At 36.3% G+C, this 14,142-nt stretch overlaps 2 protein-coding genes and 1 long non-coding RNA gene across 3 annotated transcripts; 2 read left to right on the forward strand and 1 right to left on the reverse strand.

Moving 5' to 3' along the window:
* The first annotated feature begins 623 nt into the window (after window positions 1-623).
* Window positions 624-3,664, forward strand: LOC309701961 (uncharacterized protein). Its single transcript, XM_082526315.1, has 4 exons — window positions 624-683; window positions 1,101-1,247; window positions 1,458-1,517; window positions 1,744-3,664. Exons 1-4 carry the CDS (start codon window positions 677-679, stop codon window positions 3,102-3,104), a joined length of 1,575 nt encoding a protein of 524 aa, XP_082382441.1. The 5' UTR covers window positions 624-676; the 3' UTR covers window positions 3,105-3,664.
* Window positions 3,665-6,076: 2,412 nt separating this feature from the next.
* LOC309703323 (uncharacterized protein) lies at window positions 6,077-9,416 on the forward strand. Its single transcript, XM_082528114.1, has 3 exons — window positions 6,077-6,148; window positions 6,630-6,677; window positions 6,883-9,416. Exons 1-3 carry the CDS (start codon window positions 6,142-6,144, stop codon window positions 7,803-7,805), a joined length of 978 nt encoding a protein of 325 aa, XP_082384240.1. The 5' UTR covers window positions 6,077-6,141; the 3' UTR covers window positions 7,806-9,416.
* A 2,712-nt stretch (window positions 9,417-12,128) lies between these two features.
* LOC309703881 lies at window positions 12,129-13,500 on the reverse strand. Its single transcript, XR_014276065.1, has 3 exons — window positions 13,190-13,500; window positions 12,901-12,988; window positions 12,129-12,187 (listed from the first exon to the last, which is right to left on the reverse strand). It is a non-coding gene; the product is annotated as an uncharacterized lncRNA (long non-coding RNA).
* Between the last annotated feature and the right edge of the window lie 642 nt (window positions 13,501-14,142).

The raw sequence follows: 14,142 nt of genomic DNA on the forward strand, positions 1-14,142 counted from the left end.
TTATTGATTCATTGACTTGATTGATTGGCCATCTCTCCAACAGCTACAACTTGACTACAATCGGGCCATGCAAGAGGACAACAAGCACAACAGCAAATCAATAACTGAATGGGTAAAATGCCATTTCACCTACTGTATTCAAATGCAGCTCTAAATACATACAAATAAACCCAGTTTTAATAGTACTTACAAATTTTAAATCACTCCAAAACGTAAAGGACAAACACAAGCTGGCACTCTAAAATAATACATTCCAAACAAATTCAAGTATTGATATCCACATTTTTTAAAATGTAGCCTTCAATTATATGTTGGCTTTCACTCACTGAAATTTAAAAGCCTTTACTTTTTCAAAGCAAGTTAAAATAATTACACCTCTGGAAAATGACCAGCACCAAAAGATTGTTTGAGTTCAAGTCACAAAAAGTAAAACTTCAATCTGAGCAAAAAAAACCGACTGGGTTACAATTAATGTATTTGTTTTAATATGTTCTGTGTAAAAAGGAAACAAAATGCATGCAACAATTTGTTTCCTCATAAAGGGAAACCCCCAGCTATCCCCACCTCCAATATGAACATATTTCTAATAGCAAGTGAAACTAACCTGGAAATCTTCACTGGGTTTAAACGCAACAAGACACACAACATCGTCGCTTCTTGCTCATTCACTGCAAAAATGCTTGGTAAGTTAATCCTATAACCCTAAAGACATAATGATATCTACATTTTAAAAATTAAATTTTAAATAACTGAAAAAGACAATTGGATGAAGTTTTAAGATTATTATCTATAAATCTGTAAGTTGCAGCAAGCCAAGCTGGATGCTTGTATTGAGAAAGGACAAATTATTATTTTATTAATCTTATCACCAGATTGCATTAATTATTTGATATGAGTAATGCAGCAAGGTCTGTTTTGGGAATTAAATTTAAATCTCAGTTGGACTTTTCACATGGAGTAATAATCGATAATAAGTGTACTGGTCAGAATAGAAACAGAGTAAGAAATGCAACAGTGTGTGTTTGTGTGCATTGTTGTTATTGTTGTACTAATTAATTATATATTATTATATTATAATTGCCATTATTCTCTTCTGTAAGGGTCAGTGAGGCAGTCTAAGGATGTATGGATCAACTTAACAGGCCCTGGATTTGAGCCTTTGACAGAGGCTTTCTTTGGGCCAACTATTACAGTTTTGCAGGAAAACATGGGACCAAAAAGAGTCACAGCACAAGCAGAAGACACAGGTATTCAAAATAAATAAATAAACACAACTTTTGTGTGTGTGTGTCATTAGGCAATATAATCTATGCAAGCCATTAACTATTTCCTCTCTGTGTACTGTAGCAAATTAGCTGAGTTAACATCAGTAATCATTTATGTGATGACGTAAATAAACAGTCCTAAGCAAAGACAATAATTTCTATCTGTTATTCTAACTCATTTTGCTTTTTTAGTTCCACCAACTATGATTGTCATGGAAGGAAAAACAGCTGGGGTTCAAAAGTACATCAAAGGTAACAACATCTTTGAGGAGACATGAGTGTGCCTTAGTTGCATTCCTCAAGTAAACCAAGCTTGCCCTGTTACAGAGTGCTCTCCTAGTCTCATGCTTTTCTTATATGGAATAGCACAGAGGTAACCTGGGGAGCATATTTAAATTTTCAATGTTTTTCCTTCCTGCTTTCTTTTCCCTCTAATAAGAGCACACATAGGTTATTAATGTTCTGTCTTCACTTTCAGTGGAAAAAATGTACAGGATTGTCCTGCTGGGAGGCAGTAAATCTGGGAAAAGCAGCCTAGCAAACAGCGTGTTTGGAGAAGATGTGTTCAAAGTTGACAACACTGAGTGCCAAACTGAGTCCAAATCTCTCCATGGAAGAAGAATTACCCTGATCAACACTCCTGATTTCTCTGGCCCAGGTAGATCAGAGGAGGAGCTGAAGCCTGAAATACTGAGGTGTGTCACTGAGTGCACTCCAGGGCCTCATGCTTTTCTCATTGTGCTCAAAGTGGAGAAATCCACAGAGCAGCAGCAACAGAAGGCTGTTATTGAGAAAATAAGCCAGTATTTCTCAGAGGAAGTTTTCAAATATGCTGCAGTTGTCTTTATTCAGGATGGACGAGACTCAGATGAAATGAAGATGAAAGACTTTATAGATCAGAATAAATATCTGAGTGATCTAATGATGAAATGCAAGAGCCGATACCACATCATTAATAAATACAGCCGACAGGGTGACATCAGCCAGTCCCAGGTTACAGAACTGCTCAACACAGTAGATCAGATAGTTGCAGAAAACAAAGATCGGTGCTACACCAGCAAGATGTTGCCACAAGGAGACACCCACAATAAGGCTAACAACAGTGTCTCTAAGAATAAGATGATCAAATTGACAGGCTGTGCAGCAAAATCAGTGGCAAAGGCTTTCTCTGGACCAGCTGTTGTAGTTTTAACCCCAGGAACAACAAACGGAGCAGAGGAATTAATTGGACAGAAAGAAGCTAAATCAGAAGTGAAAAACAAAGGTTCCCTGACAGAAATTACAAGCATGGTAGATGGAAAAACAAAAAAGAAAACAGGAGAAGAAGGAGAGAAGACAAAAGAAGATCCACTTCTCCAAGGAGAAAGAGAAGACGGCAATGTTGTTCAAAAAGCAGAAGAAGCAGGAGGACTGGAGTGCTTTGTTAGTTTTCTGTTTGGTGTAGTTGTAGCAGCAGGAGCACCATTATTAAAGGAGGGAGCTGTATTTATAGTATCAGTCATAGCAAGAGCGATAACATTAGTGGCTTCAGCTTTAGACTCTACACCAAACGCAGCAGGAACAACAGATGTAGACACAGCAAGAGCTGGAGGGCCAGCAGCAAATGTGGTAGAAACACTTAGAAGAGCCTTAGGTGATGGTAACGTACCAGAATGGGTAGAATGGTTAATAGAAAAAATATTCAATTTATTAGAGTGGATAAGAAATGATTGTGACTTGTGGATAATTGTTTTCATCTCGTTACTTCTGACATGGTATCTTCTCAAAGTACCATTTTTTGGGACACTTCTGGTAATTTTGCTGTTTGTGGGTTTTTTAAAGATTCATGACATGATCTAATTACAACACTAGACAGAACTGTATGATTGTGTGACTGGTTTAATTTAAAGACCAACATCATACATGTTTTAAAAGATACAGGATGCATGATATGGTCACAAATATTGTTTAAGTCATTGTTTCTTTTGTTTTTGTTTTCTTAAAAAGAAATATTCTACTCCATGAAGAAAAAAACATTTTTTTCTCTTTGTCTATCTTTTTGTTGTAATATCATATTTCCAACAGAAATTATTTTCCAAACATGTATACATGTCTTGTAGTTGATTCAGTTTACCATGGGTTACTGTACTTGTGTCTACCTTTAGATTATAAAAACAAAAACATAATCCAATCAGAAATTAGTGTGAACTCAGTTTATGCTTTCTGTCTTACCATATTCTCTGTTCCACCAAAGAATTATAACTGCTTTTATGTAATGCTCTAAAAAAATGTAATAATATGGAATTAGTAAATACATCTTAACATATATTTTGTCTTTATTCTGTACGTCTTTGGGTATAGTGTATCAACCTTGTGCAAGGTTTCTCTTTTATGTATAAATAAGCAATAAAGCAAATAATTAACTGTGTTTTAGTTGCTTCCTTTAATCACACCTAAGGCTGAAACCACGCCCCCAAAAGCCTTATCTGGTGTCTCTATAATGACATCAAACTCTAAAAATCTTGTTGCATTATATATACATTTTCAGAAATAGTGTAATGTAAAAAGTCTGTCTCTGACACGAATATATCCCATCAAGCCTGCTGGTGGGCAGCAAAGCATGCATATAATCCAAACCACTGATTTTTTATATATTTATTATGTTTTTGTCAGCTTGTAAAGTTCACTTTTACTCTGCCGAATACAGAAACAAACAGGTAGAGTCAGAACTCACTAAAACTATGATGTTTTTAGTACAACATGCTGATGTCTGACCTTTGAACTATGACCTTAAAGCATTACATACTAAAATGGTGTGTATTATAATCTTTATACATATGACTGGAGCAGAACTAGTTGAAATCTTTGGCCTCTATGAGCTGTAAAAGCTTTAGATTTTAAGTTATATTCATGCAATGTGAGATTTTGCGAAGCGTTATGGCGTCATTGTGATGTCACAGGGCATCGTTTTGAAACAAAGTATGTTGCGCAGCTCTCTTTCTCTCTCTCTCTCTCTCTCTCTCTCTCTCTATGCCCTTTCATATGAGTAATTATTTATTTAATAAAAACTTAGTTAAAATGCAGAAAACTATATCCTTACTGCTTCCATATGAGTTACAGTTAGGATTTTTTTCTTTTCTTAATTTTGTTTTGTATTCCCACGTAGTACATTTTAAATTATTTGTAATTGAAGTGCAGAAATCCAACTTTAATTCAAGTAATTTTGGATAAACTGTTTAGTAATTAAAGTGATTTTTCTATACAAAAGGTCTTATCACACACAATACAACAACAGCACTGCTGAGCAATGAAAGACAATAATTTCCTGGTTGAGCAAAGTGTAGCATGGCACAATCACACCAATCAGGGAGCATTTACACATGGCGTGGTTTGACACATTTGCACTGTAAAAAAAAAGGGTATTGGCTGCAGGAAACATACAGTAAAGACTATGTGAGGCCATTAAAAATCATGCGCAGTGCCAATTTTGGGTCTAATAGTCGGGGCAATTTATCCTTCTTTCTATGTGAAAGGTTAGAAACAGTAACTTATTTTAAGACACTGAAAATTAAATAAACAAACTCAAATAATTTTAACATAATAATTTGCCATCACAGCCACCTTCAGTTTACTTCAGTTCCTCCTTGTTTGTTTTTGCTTTGTATTCAAAAAGTGAAAGCATCCTCTCTTGGAGCATTCAGGACAAACCAGTTCTGGGTAGAGGAAGCACTGAAAACAAGGAAGGAGGAAGAAAAACAAAGAATGAAAAAGATGCTTATGGTTTTAGAGTTTGTTGCTCTGTGAAATTCATGAATGTGTCAGCACAACATCAATGATGAAAGGCTTACTATTCACAAGTGAAAATCAAATATAAAAAAAATAAAACAAAAGCTAATAATCATAGACTCCACATGCATCATTTACCATTCATGAGTTCAATTACAAAAAAAACACAACACTTCTGGAATAATTTGGATAGAAGGACAGAAGAGACTGAGGTGGAGGTGTTAGCCGTGCAACGTTTGATGAAATCCAAACCCAGCATATCAGCATAAACACGTCACAGCACCACACAGTGGTGGACCGGTGATGAGTTGAGCTTCTCTTACAAACACGAGAAATGGAAACTTTGCAGTTATTGAGTTGACAGTAAACACCTCTGTATGTCAAAGCACTCAAGAGTAAAGTTTGTGATGCCATCTGTCCAACAGTTAAAATGTGATAGAAATTGAGTCATGCAACAGGAAAATGAAGAAAAAGTGAATAGCTAGAAAAATAAAAATAAAGGTGCTCTCATAGCGCTGTCAAAGTTGAGGCCTCAGCTGGACTCAAATGCTCTGACAGGACTTCAACAGCACTGTGCAAAAACCATTCATGGCAAAATCAGGAATTTCAGTCATTATATTACATATTATTATCAGGTCAAACGAAATTTACTTGGTTTTACTTTAGTTCACACCGTCGTATTTTTCTTAATGGTCATCTATTTCAATAAATAAACATTTGATCTTATTTATTTCGTTTGCATTTTATTCAAAATCCTTACTTCATGTTTATAAAGAGAAACAACCATAATTTCAGTGCATTTTTTCTTATTTGAAGCCCTGGAAGAATACCAGGACTGGAAGATTGGCTACTAAAAAGACTGAAAGAAAAACTTAGATCTCAACAAGGAAACAGAATGAGTGACATTGAAGTTATTTGTTTTAAGACTTTATAAATGCAAAGAGGAAACAAAATGTTGCTTACATTTCCGTGTAAAGGGAAATCTCCAGTTATCCACACCCCCAAATATTTCTTACAGCAGGTGAAACTAACCTGGAGAAGGGTAGGTCAAAAGCAACAAGACACACAAGAGTTATCAAGCTCTGCTCTTTGCTGATTCACTTCAACCAACATGCCCGGTGAGTCCTTTTAATGCTAAACGTCTGCAGATATAACATCTACATATTTTAGATAAAATGTTATTGGTTTCGATGGGCCCACACAGCCTGTTTAAAGAAATGACAAATCACTTTGGGTATTTGTGAAGCTTGAATCACTGAATTATTCTGTTAACCAGGTGACATTACCTTTTTGATCTGAGTAAATGCAGACCTATCCAAAATAAAAAGCCAAACTCCAGAATCATCATAAAAACAGATTATTACTTGAATGTTTGTTTTTTGCATGCTCACACAGACTCGAGCTTTGAGTTTGTCTTTTCTCTCTTGGTGTGTATTTGTATTTGTGTTTCTGTGTGTATCATTAAGCAATGCAATCTATGGAATGTATGATTAACTATTTCCTCTCTATGTAATGTAGTAAATTAACTGATGTGACAATATTAATAAACAGTCCTGAATAAACTGAATAATGTTATTCTTGCTCATTTTGCTTTTTTAGTTCCATCCAAAAAAGGAAAAACAGCTCAGGCTCAAAAGTACCTCGAAGGTAACAACATCTTTGAGAAGTTATGAGTGTGACTCAGTTGTATTCCTTAAGTAACCAAGCTTGCTCTGTTACAACAGAGGAATAACTCAGAGTAGTCCAGGAGTGTCAAGTTTCTGACTTGTAACGTTTATCCTTCCTGTTTTCTTTTCCCTCCAATAATAGAACCAAATGTTGCTATTTATTTATTGTCTTCACTTCCTTTCAGTGGAAAAAATGTACAGGATTGTCCTGCTGGGAGACAGTGAAGCTGGGAAAAGGAGCCTAGAAAACAACATGTTTGGAGAAGATGCATTTGTAGTTAACACTGAATGCCAAACTAAGTCCAAATCTCTCCATGGAAGAAAGATTACCTTGATCAACACTCCTGATTTCTCTGGCCCAGGTAGATCAGAGGAGGAGCTGAAACCTGAAATACTGAGGTGTATCACTGAGTGCACTCCAGGGCCTCATGCTTTTCTCATTGTGCTCAAAGTGGAGAAATCCACAGAGCAGCAGCATCAGAAGGCTGTTATTGAGAAAATAAGCCAGTATTTATCAGAGGAAGTTTTCAAATATGCTGCAGTTGTCTTTATTCAGGATGGACGAGACTCAGATGAAATGAAGATTAAAGAGTTCATAGATCAGAATGAATATCTGAATGATCTAATGAGGAAATGCAAGAGCCGATACCACATCATTAATAAATACAACGGACAGGGTGACAAGATCAGCAACCAGTCCCAGGTTACAGAGCTGCTCAACACAATAGACCAGATAGTTGCAGAAAACAAAGATTGGCGCTACACCAGCAAGATGTTACCACAAGGAGACACCCACAATAAGGCTAACAACCGCATCTCTGCAGACGCTCCAGACACAGGAAGAGCTGGAAGGCCAGCAGCAAATGTGGAATTAACAGTTAGAAGATCCTTAGGTGATGATAGCGTACCAGAATGGGTAAAATGGGTAGAATGGTTAATAGAAAAAATATTCAATTTATTAGAGTGGATAAGAAATGATTGTGACTTGTGGATAATTGTTTTCATCTCGTTACTTCTGACATGGTATCTTCTCAAAGTACCATTTTTTGGGACCCTTCTCATAATTTTGCTGTTTGTGTTTCTCTTTGAGATTCGTGACATGATTTAATTACAACACCAGACAGAAATGTATGATCGTGTGACTGATTATTCAGCCTCTATGAGGTGTACTTACGATTATTAGATATATTTCTGCATTTGAGATTTTGCAAAATGTTATGGAATCATTATGATGTCAAAAGTGTGTTAAGTGTGTTGCACATCGCTCTCCATATCTTTCCATATATATGATATATGGAAAGTCTGTCAGTATGTTTCTTTTGCTTTACACAATGTAGATACAACTTGGACTGTGACTTGCACTTTATTTGGTTTTTTGAGGGTCTTTTTGTTTTGTTTTTTAGGTGAACATTGACCTTGGGTGGTAATAATAAAGGTCAAATTCAAACGCTTAGCCAACCTAAGCCTATTAACAAACAGGCAGACAGAAAAGAAACAGAAAACGATTACATGCTCCCTCCTCTACAGGGGAGAATGAGGTAACATTCATTTTTTTTTTCATGTTAAAGGTTGCTTGTAGCATATGTGTGTATGACAGATGTTCGCATTATTGCTGGGTGACCAGTTTGCTGAGAAGCTGATATGAAACACATGAAGCTTTGAATGATAAACAAGAGCGTATCCAAGTGTGTGAACAGCAAAATATTTAAATCAGCAGTTAGTGTAAATTAGCTAGTTAGCCTAATTTCACTTGAGTTTAAGTGATTATGTGCTACTTTTAAGCAATATGCAATACCCCTATAATAAAATAGGTAACATCTCATATTCTTATTAAAAGCAAAAAGAAGAGGCACATTAGCTGACTGATCATTCTCACAAAAACTACTCATAAGCCTATAAAATAATAACACATGAACCTGTAAGGACAGAGTTTTGCAGCTCTGCATGATGATAATACAGCTCTGGAGAAAAAAAGTGACCAACTAAGAGGAAGAGACAACAAGATTGTTGTATTCTTTTTTAAGTCTCTATTTTATCTTGATTTCCATTTTATTTGCAAAGTTTGTTTTTACTCTCAATCCTTAAAAAGCACTGGTAAAAAGCAGGGTCAGGAGCACCTGAGCATTTTGGCTTGAATGATCATGTCTATCTGTGTTGTATGTGTCTGTCTTCATTATGTCTCTATTGGCTTTTTCTCTCTTGAAAGGAGAGAGTGTGTAATCAGCAGTGTTGGTCAAGTTACTTGAAAAAAGTAATCAGTAACTAATTACTGATGACTTCTCCAAAAAAGTAATCCTGTTTCTTTACTGATTACTTATTTTCAAAAGTAATTAATCACTTAGTTACTTAGCTACTTAGTTACTTTTTAAAAACATGATTTACAACCTGAATAGGTGATAAAGTGATAGATCTTTCAGCCCAATTCTACTTTTTCTGCATAATCCATCATACAAAATGTAATCAAATGGAAAGGTCCCTTTTTAAAACTTGTTTTACTAGTTTTAAGCTTTTAACTTTATGCATCAAGCAAAAATTAAATTATTTGCAACATTCTCTGACTGGAAGAAATTTGTTTAACATTTAAACCTATGTTCTGCACATTCCTGCACATAAAATAAAATATTTTTTGTGTTTACACTCAGTCTTTCAAATAGATGCAAGTGAAACACAGCAGAAAATAAATAAAGTTAAAGACTCAGCGATCCTGTTGCTCTAGTTTCACCCGTAAAGCAGGAGTGTTGTAGGCGGAGGTTTACCCTGGTGCAGGTGTGCCGCAGCGGTCAGTGGAAGAATCCGCGAGTTTCTCTGTGAATTTCCGTGGTACGGAAATACGTGGTAGCGCACTCGGTGCTTGCTTGGAAGTTTAGGGGTTTTTTTGCTGTAAAAAGAAGTTTTCTTCCCACGCACAACGGACGCTAATGTTTTTGTCACTTTTTATGGAATCAAACTCAAAATAACGTCAGTACTTCCACGCTTTAAACGTTGCATGCTCATACTCTCTCCACACTCCATTTATTATCCATTGTTGATCTGCACACAGCTGTTGTCACGAACGTTGCACTCCCTTACGTCACTGTCATGAGAATTTCTCGCAATAAAATCACAGTTTTAGTAACGCAGTAACGCAGCGTTCCTACGGGAAAGTAAAGGTAATCTAATTACCGTTTTTGCAATAGTAATCCCTTACTTTACTCTTTACTTGAAAAAAGTAATCGGATTATGCCCATCTCTGGTAATCAGTATTTGTTTGTGTGTTTGTTAGCAGTTTAGCATCCAGAGATTTTAAGATCTTGTGTTCTAATTTTGTGTGAAGGTTGATACCAATAACAGCTCACGTTGATTTAATTTAGGTGAAAATCACGTCAAAGTCACACCAAATGTGATAATGAGCAAAGATTTTATGTTACCCACAATTTTTTAATGGTCATCTTTAAACTTCATAAGAATATACTAGGCCTTGGGGGACATGAGTACCTAAGTTGAATAAGCATTTGACCTTGGCTTCATGTTTGAAGATCAAACTCACCTTGAAAAAAAAAAAATCAAGAAATCATATTGAGTAAACATCTCATTTGAAAGGACATGAAAAGAGCTGTAAAACACATCTTGATCCTCTTTTATTGCCACACCAACTGAAGGCTGTTCAAGGCAAAGTGTAAGGCAATATGTTTGTGTTGGCTGTCATAGTAGTCTAAGGAGCTTGGAAAGAAAGCAACTGTAAAATCTTGTTGCTTTCTTTCGAAGCTCCTGGATGACTGAGAACCATCACAAACAGCTGTACAACACATTTCTTTTTTTCCATGCAGTATGACAACTCACGACATCACAATGGTATTATAACAGGCTAAAGTTAACATGTTGTAATAAAATATTCATAAAACAAAGTTTTTGCCTTTTCCCTTTCGCAGGAGTTCCAATCTCCAAGTGTTCTTATTTATTATAAGTTATTTGCCTTTTTTTAATCTGCTGCCAGTCACTCATCCAAAATACATCTTTATCTGAGATTTCCTGTTTAAATAAAGATACATGTGCAATATGTTAAACTGCTTCAGAGAAGCTGCCACATTTAAGTTCTCAGAAGTGAATTTCATATATGTTTTATATAAATACAACCCAAATGATTTAAACTAAAACCATCATACTTTGGACACTAGATGGCACCACCATCAAGCTCTCTTGTCAAAAATGCACTGCCTACATAAAAGAATCTGTTGCTGGAAGGATTTTTTTTCTGTGAAAGAGACAAAATGCAAATGTATTAAACTGATTGCCTATTTTATCACTTAAAAAGAAAAAAAATGATACTAGCTGAATTTAAGTTTCAGATTTAATATGAATTTTATTTTAATTGTCAAACATATCAGCCATATTTCCTTAATGATAACAATTCATTGCCAAATGTTTCTACCATTACAGCAGAAAAATGTGTACATTTTAGTACAACTAGCATCGTTCCATTTGTTTGGTTTGTCCATTCGTACACAGTTTTCTAAGCCAATCTTGTCCATATTGCATCAATATTATTGAACTTGACCCCTGACACAGGGCAGTGCCATCTTCTGTTTTCTTGTCCAGAGATTCTGTACACTCCAGTCCAGGCATTGTGAGGTTTTTCCACATACCTGTATGCCAAACAGCTGTTTGTACAACACCAAGATGTTTTTCACAGAATAATTTCCTATCTAATTTCACATGTATCAATCTGCTGCATTACTGGTATTGTTATGTCCAGAGGCGGAGCCAGACATTTGAAACACCCGGGGCTTAGCCCTAAAGGGTAGTATGCATGTGGGATTTTTTTTTTTTTTTTTTTTGGGGGGGGGGGGGGGGGGTAGAAATGACTGAAAGATTAATAGGCTCTGTTTTGACTTTTGTTCAAAAAAGAATGACTTCATATAGGGAAAAATATTTATCACATGTGCAAGACACCTTAAACTAGTTTTTTAATTAAGCAGCGAGGCAGAACAAGGTCAGGGCTGTATCAAGACACGAGGACTAAACCCCAATTCAACCAGACCCAGAACTGATCCGGAATTAAAACAGGACTACAACAGTTCAAAATCAGGACTACTGAGGACTTAACCAAGACAGAACCAGAATCAGAACTAGATGATAGTAGCACTAAAAATCATCATAGACCTGCACTACACTTATTTTTTTAATTCTACCAAAGTACAATATTTAGATTGAGAAAAGTTTATATAATTATTTAGCCTTGTTGTGCAAACAAGCCTGCAAAACATAATAAATATAGAATTTGAAAAATAGCAAACCTAAAAAGAAACACTAGGTACTAGATACATGAGTACCTATGATACAGTTATACTTTTGGTAAACAACCATTTGACTAACATGTGTGTCTCACCTGCTCTTGTTCATCTCTGTTCTGTCCTCATTCTCCATCTCCCTCTCTCTCCCTCCCTCTCTGTTCCTCTCTCTCCCTCTTTGTTCCTCTCTCTCCCTCTCTGTTCCTCTCTCTCCCTCTTTGTGCTGACAATCATCAAATATACAGTTGAAACCACATATTTATGTACTCTTCAGATCAAAACACAAACACTTTTTTAATTGTAACATCAAATCAGACTAAATGTTTATTTTTTTAGATTGATAAATATAAAAAACATATTTGTTAACTTTGAGAGTAAAGAGAGAAACTATCTGTATTTCTTAATTGCAAATGGCACCAAATTGTATTCAAACTGAGCCACATTTATGGAGCTCCACAGTTCTTTTCCTGGTGTTTTGGTTGACATCTCTTGATTTTCCCATGTCAAAGAAACAGGCTCTGTGTTTTGCCTTATATGCATCCACAGCTGTGCCACCAGTTTACTCACATGAACTCTACTAACCTATCAGAAGCTTCTTCAGCTCAGAATGGAATCGTCTGGAGTTTTCTTATTATTTAACAATAAACTTAGTGTACATGTACTCCTAAATTTGATGAAAGTGATAAAAAATAGACAGCTCTGTCTCTCTTTATTCTGACATTTAACTAATTCAAAATATATTTCAATATTTATCTAAAACAAAAGTTTAATCTAAATTGATGTTGTACAGTAAAAATGTTTTATGTTTTCTCCCTAAAGTGTATGTAAATATCTGGTTACAAATGTGAATATCCTGCTGTGTACTGAAATCCCTCTTGTTTTGCATAGAAATATACTGAACAACATACAAAGCATAATATATAAAATAACATTTACCTGAGTTTTTTCTTTGAAAGAAGCCTCGAATGTCCATTCTTATGTTTCAGTACATAACTGAAACCGATTTAGTCGGGGAGGGTAAGAACTGAAAATATGAAATAAACACACGTAAGCTAAGACTCTCTAAAAAAAATAGCATTTGTTCGGATTTTCATTTCGCCATTAGTTGATTCACTTGAAGAGCAAGTAAAATAATATTGGTCAAGTGATCAGTTTCATATCAATCTTTCGTGATGCACCGTCATATTTACATTATTTGTACGGTATGAATGATTTGCTTTGGTACCTTGTCAAACTTAAGCTCTCCTTAGTATGGCTGGCTCCGTCTCTCCAACAGCGCACTCACGGGCAGCAGCTGCCCCGCCCCCTCGCTCAGTCGCTTAGTGCCTGAGCTTGGATCATACCAATATCAGGGGGGGATTCACGCACAGTCGTAAATTCCCACAGTGTGCACTATGTGCTTCGAATATTGTGTGTACTTTTTGTTTTATACAGTTGTCAGCCAGGCATCTAACTATGAAAAAATTACACTCCAAAATACCCCGGGCTTCTGACAAAACAACCCGGGCTTAAGCCCCGTAAGCCACCCCCCCGCTCCGCCCCTGCCTCTCAAACTGAAGAATCGACGCAGGGAATTGATGAAACTTGATGCGTCCATCGACTCAATCAGTTCAATGTACACAGCACGTGTGCTAAGACACGTAAAAAGAACAGCCACCTTCTGCTATTTGCCTGGCCTCCTCTTGTGCGCCTTGTGACCACAGACCAAGGGCCAAATACATCCAAACCCACGAAGGTGAAAGGAGGTTCGGTGCTGATATGATCAGAAGGCAGATCTGCCATTCTTTGCTCAGTTGTTCTCTTCCTAAGTCTGTTGCAGGTGATACAGTTGTGGATAATCTGTTTGATTAGCCTCCTTGCTCCTGTAATCCAATATCCAGCAGTACGGACTGCACCTTCTGTGAACACCCGTCCCTGATGCATTACTCGCTGGTGATGGTGTTCTACTATCAACTTGGCAACATGGCTACCACCTGGAATAATGAGAGGATGTTTCTCCTTGTAGTCGATGTTGGCGTGTTTGAGCCTTCCATCTATCCTCAAGAGTCCTTCATCATCACAGTAGGGACTGAGTTTTTGTAAAGAGCTGTGTTTTGGTATGTCTTTGCACGGTCATCTGGAGAAAACGCATCAAGAACCTCAGAGCTGTTTGATGCTATTTTATGCAGGCGAAGGTTA

This window comes from Aulonocara stuartgranti, assembly GCF_965226115.1.
Source record: "Aulonocara stuartgranti genome assembly, chromosome: 3".
Classification (NCBI taxonomy): Eukaryota; Metazoa; Chordata; class Actinopteri; order Cichliformes; family Cichlidae; genus Aulonocara; species Aulonocara stuartgranti.

Excerpts from the sequence above, each read along its gene's own strand:
- LOC309701961 (XM_082526315.1), top strand. Across the intron at positions 1,248-1,457 it reads AGCACAAGCAGAAGACACAG|TTCCACCAACTATGATTGTC; the intron begins GTATTCAAAATA and ends TTGCTTTTTTAG. Across the intron at positions 1,518-1,743 it reads GGTTCAAAAGTACATCAAAG|TGGAAAAAATGTACAGGATT; the intron begins GTAACAACATCT and ends CTTCACTTTCAG.
- LOC309703323 (XM_082528114.1), top strand. Across the intron at positions 6,678-6,882 it reads GGCTCAAAAGTACCTCGAAG|TGGAAAAAATGTACAGGATT; the intron begins GTAACAACATCT and ends ACTTCCTTTCAG.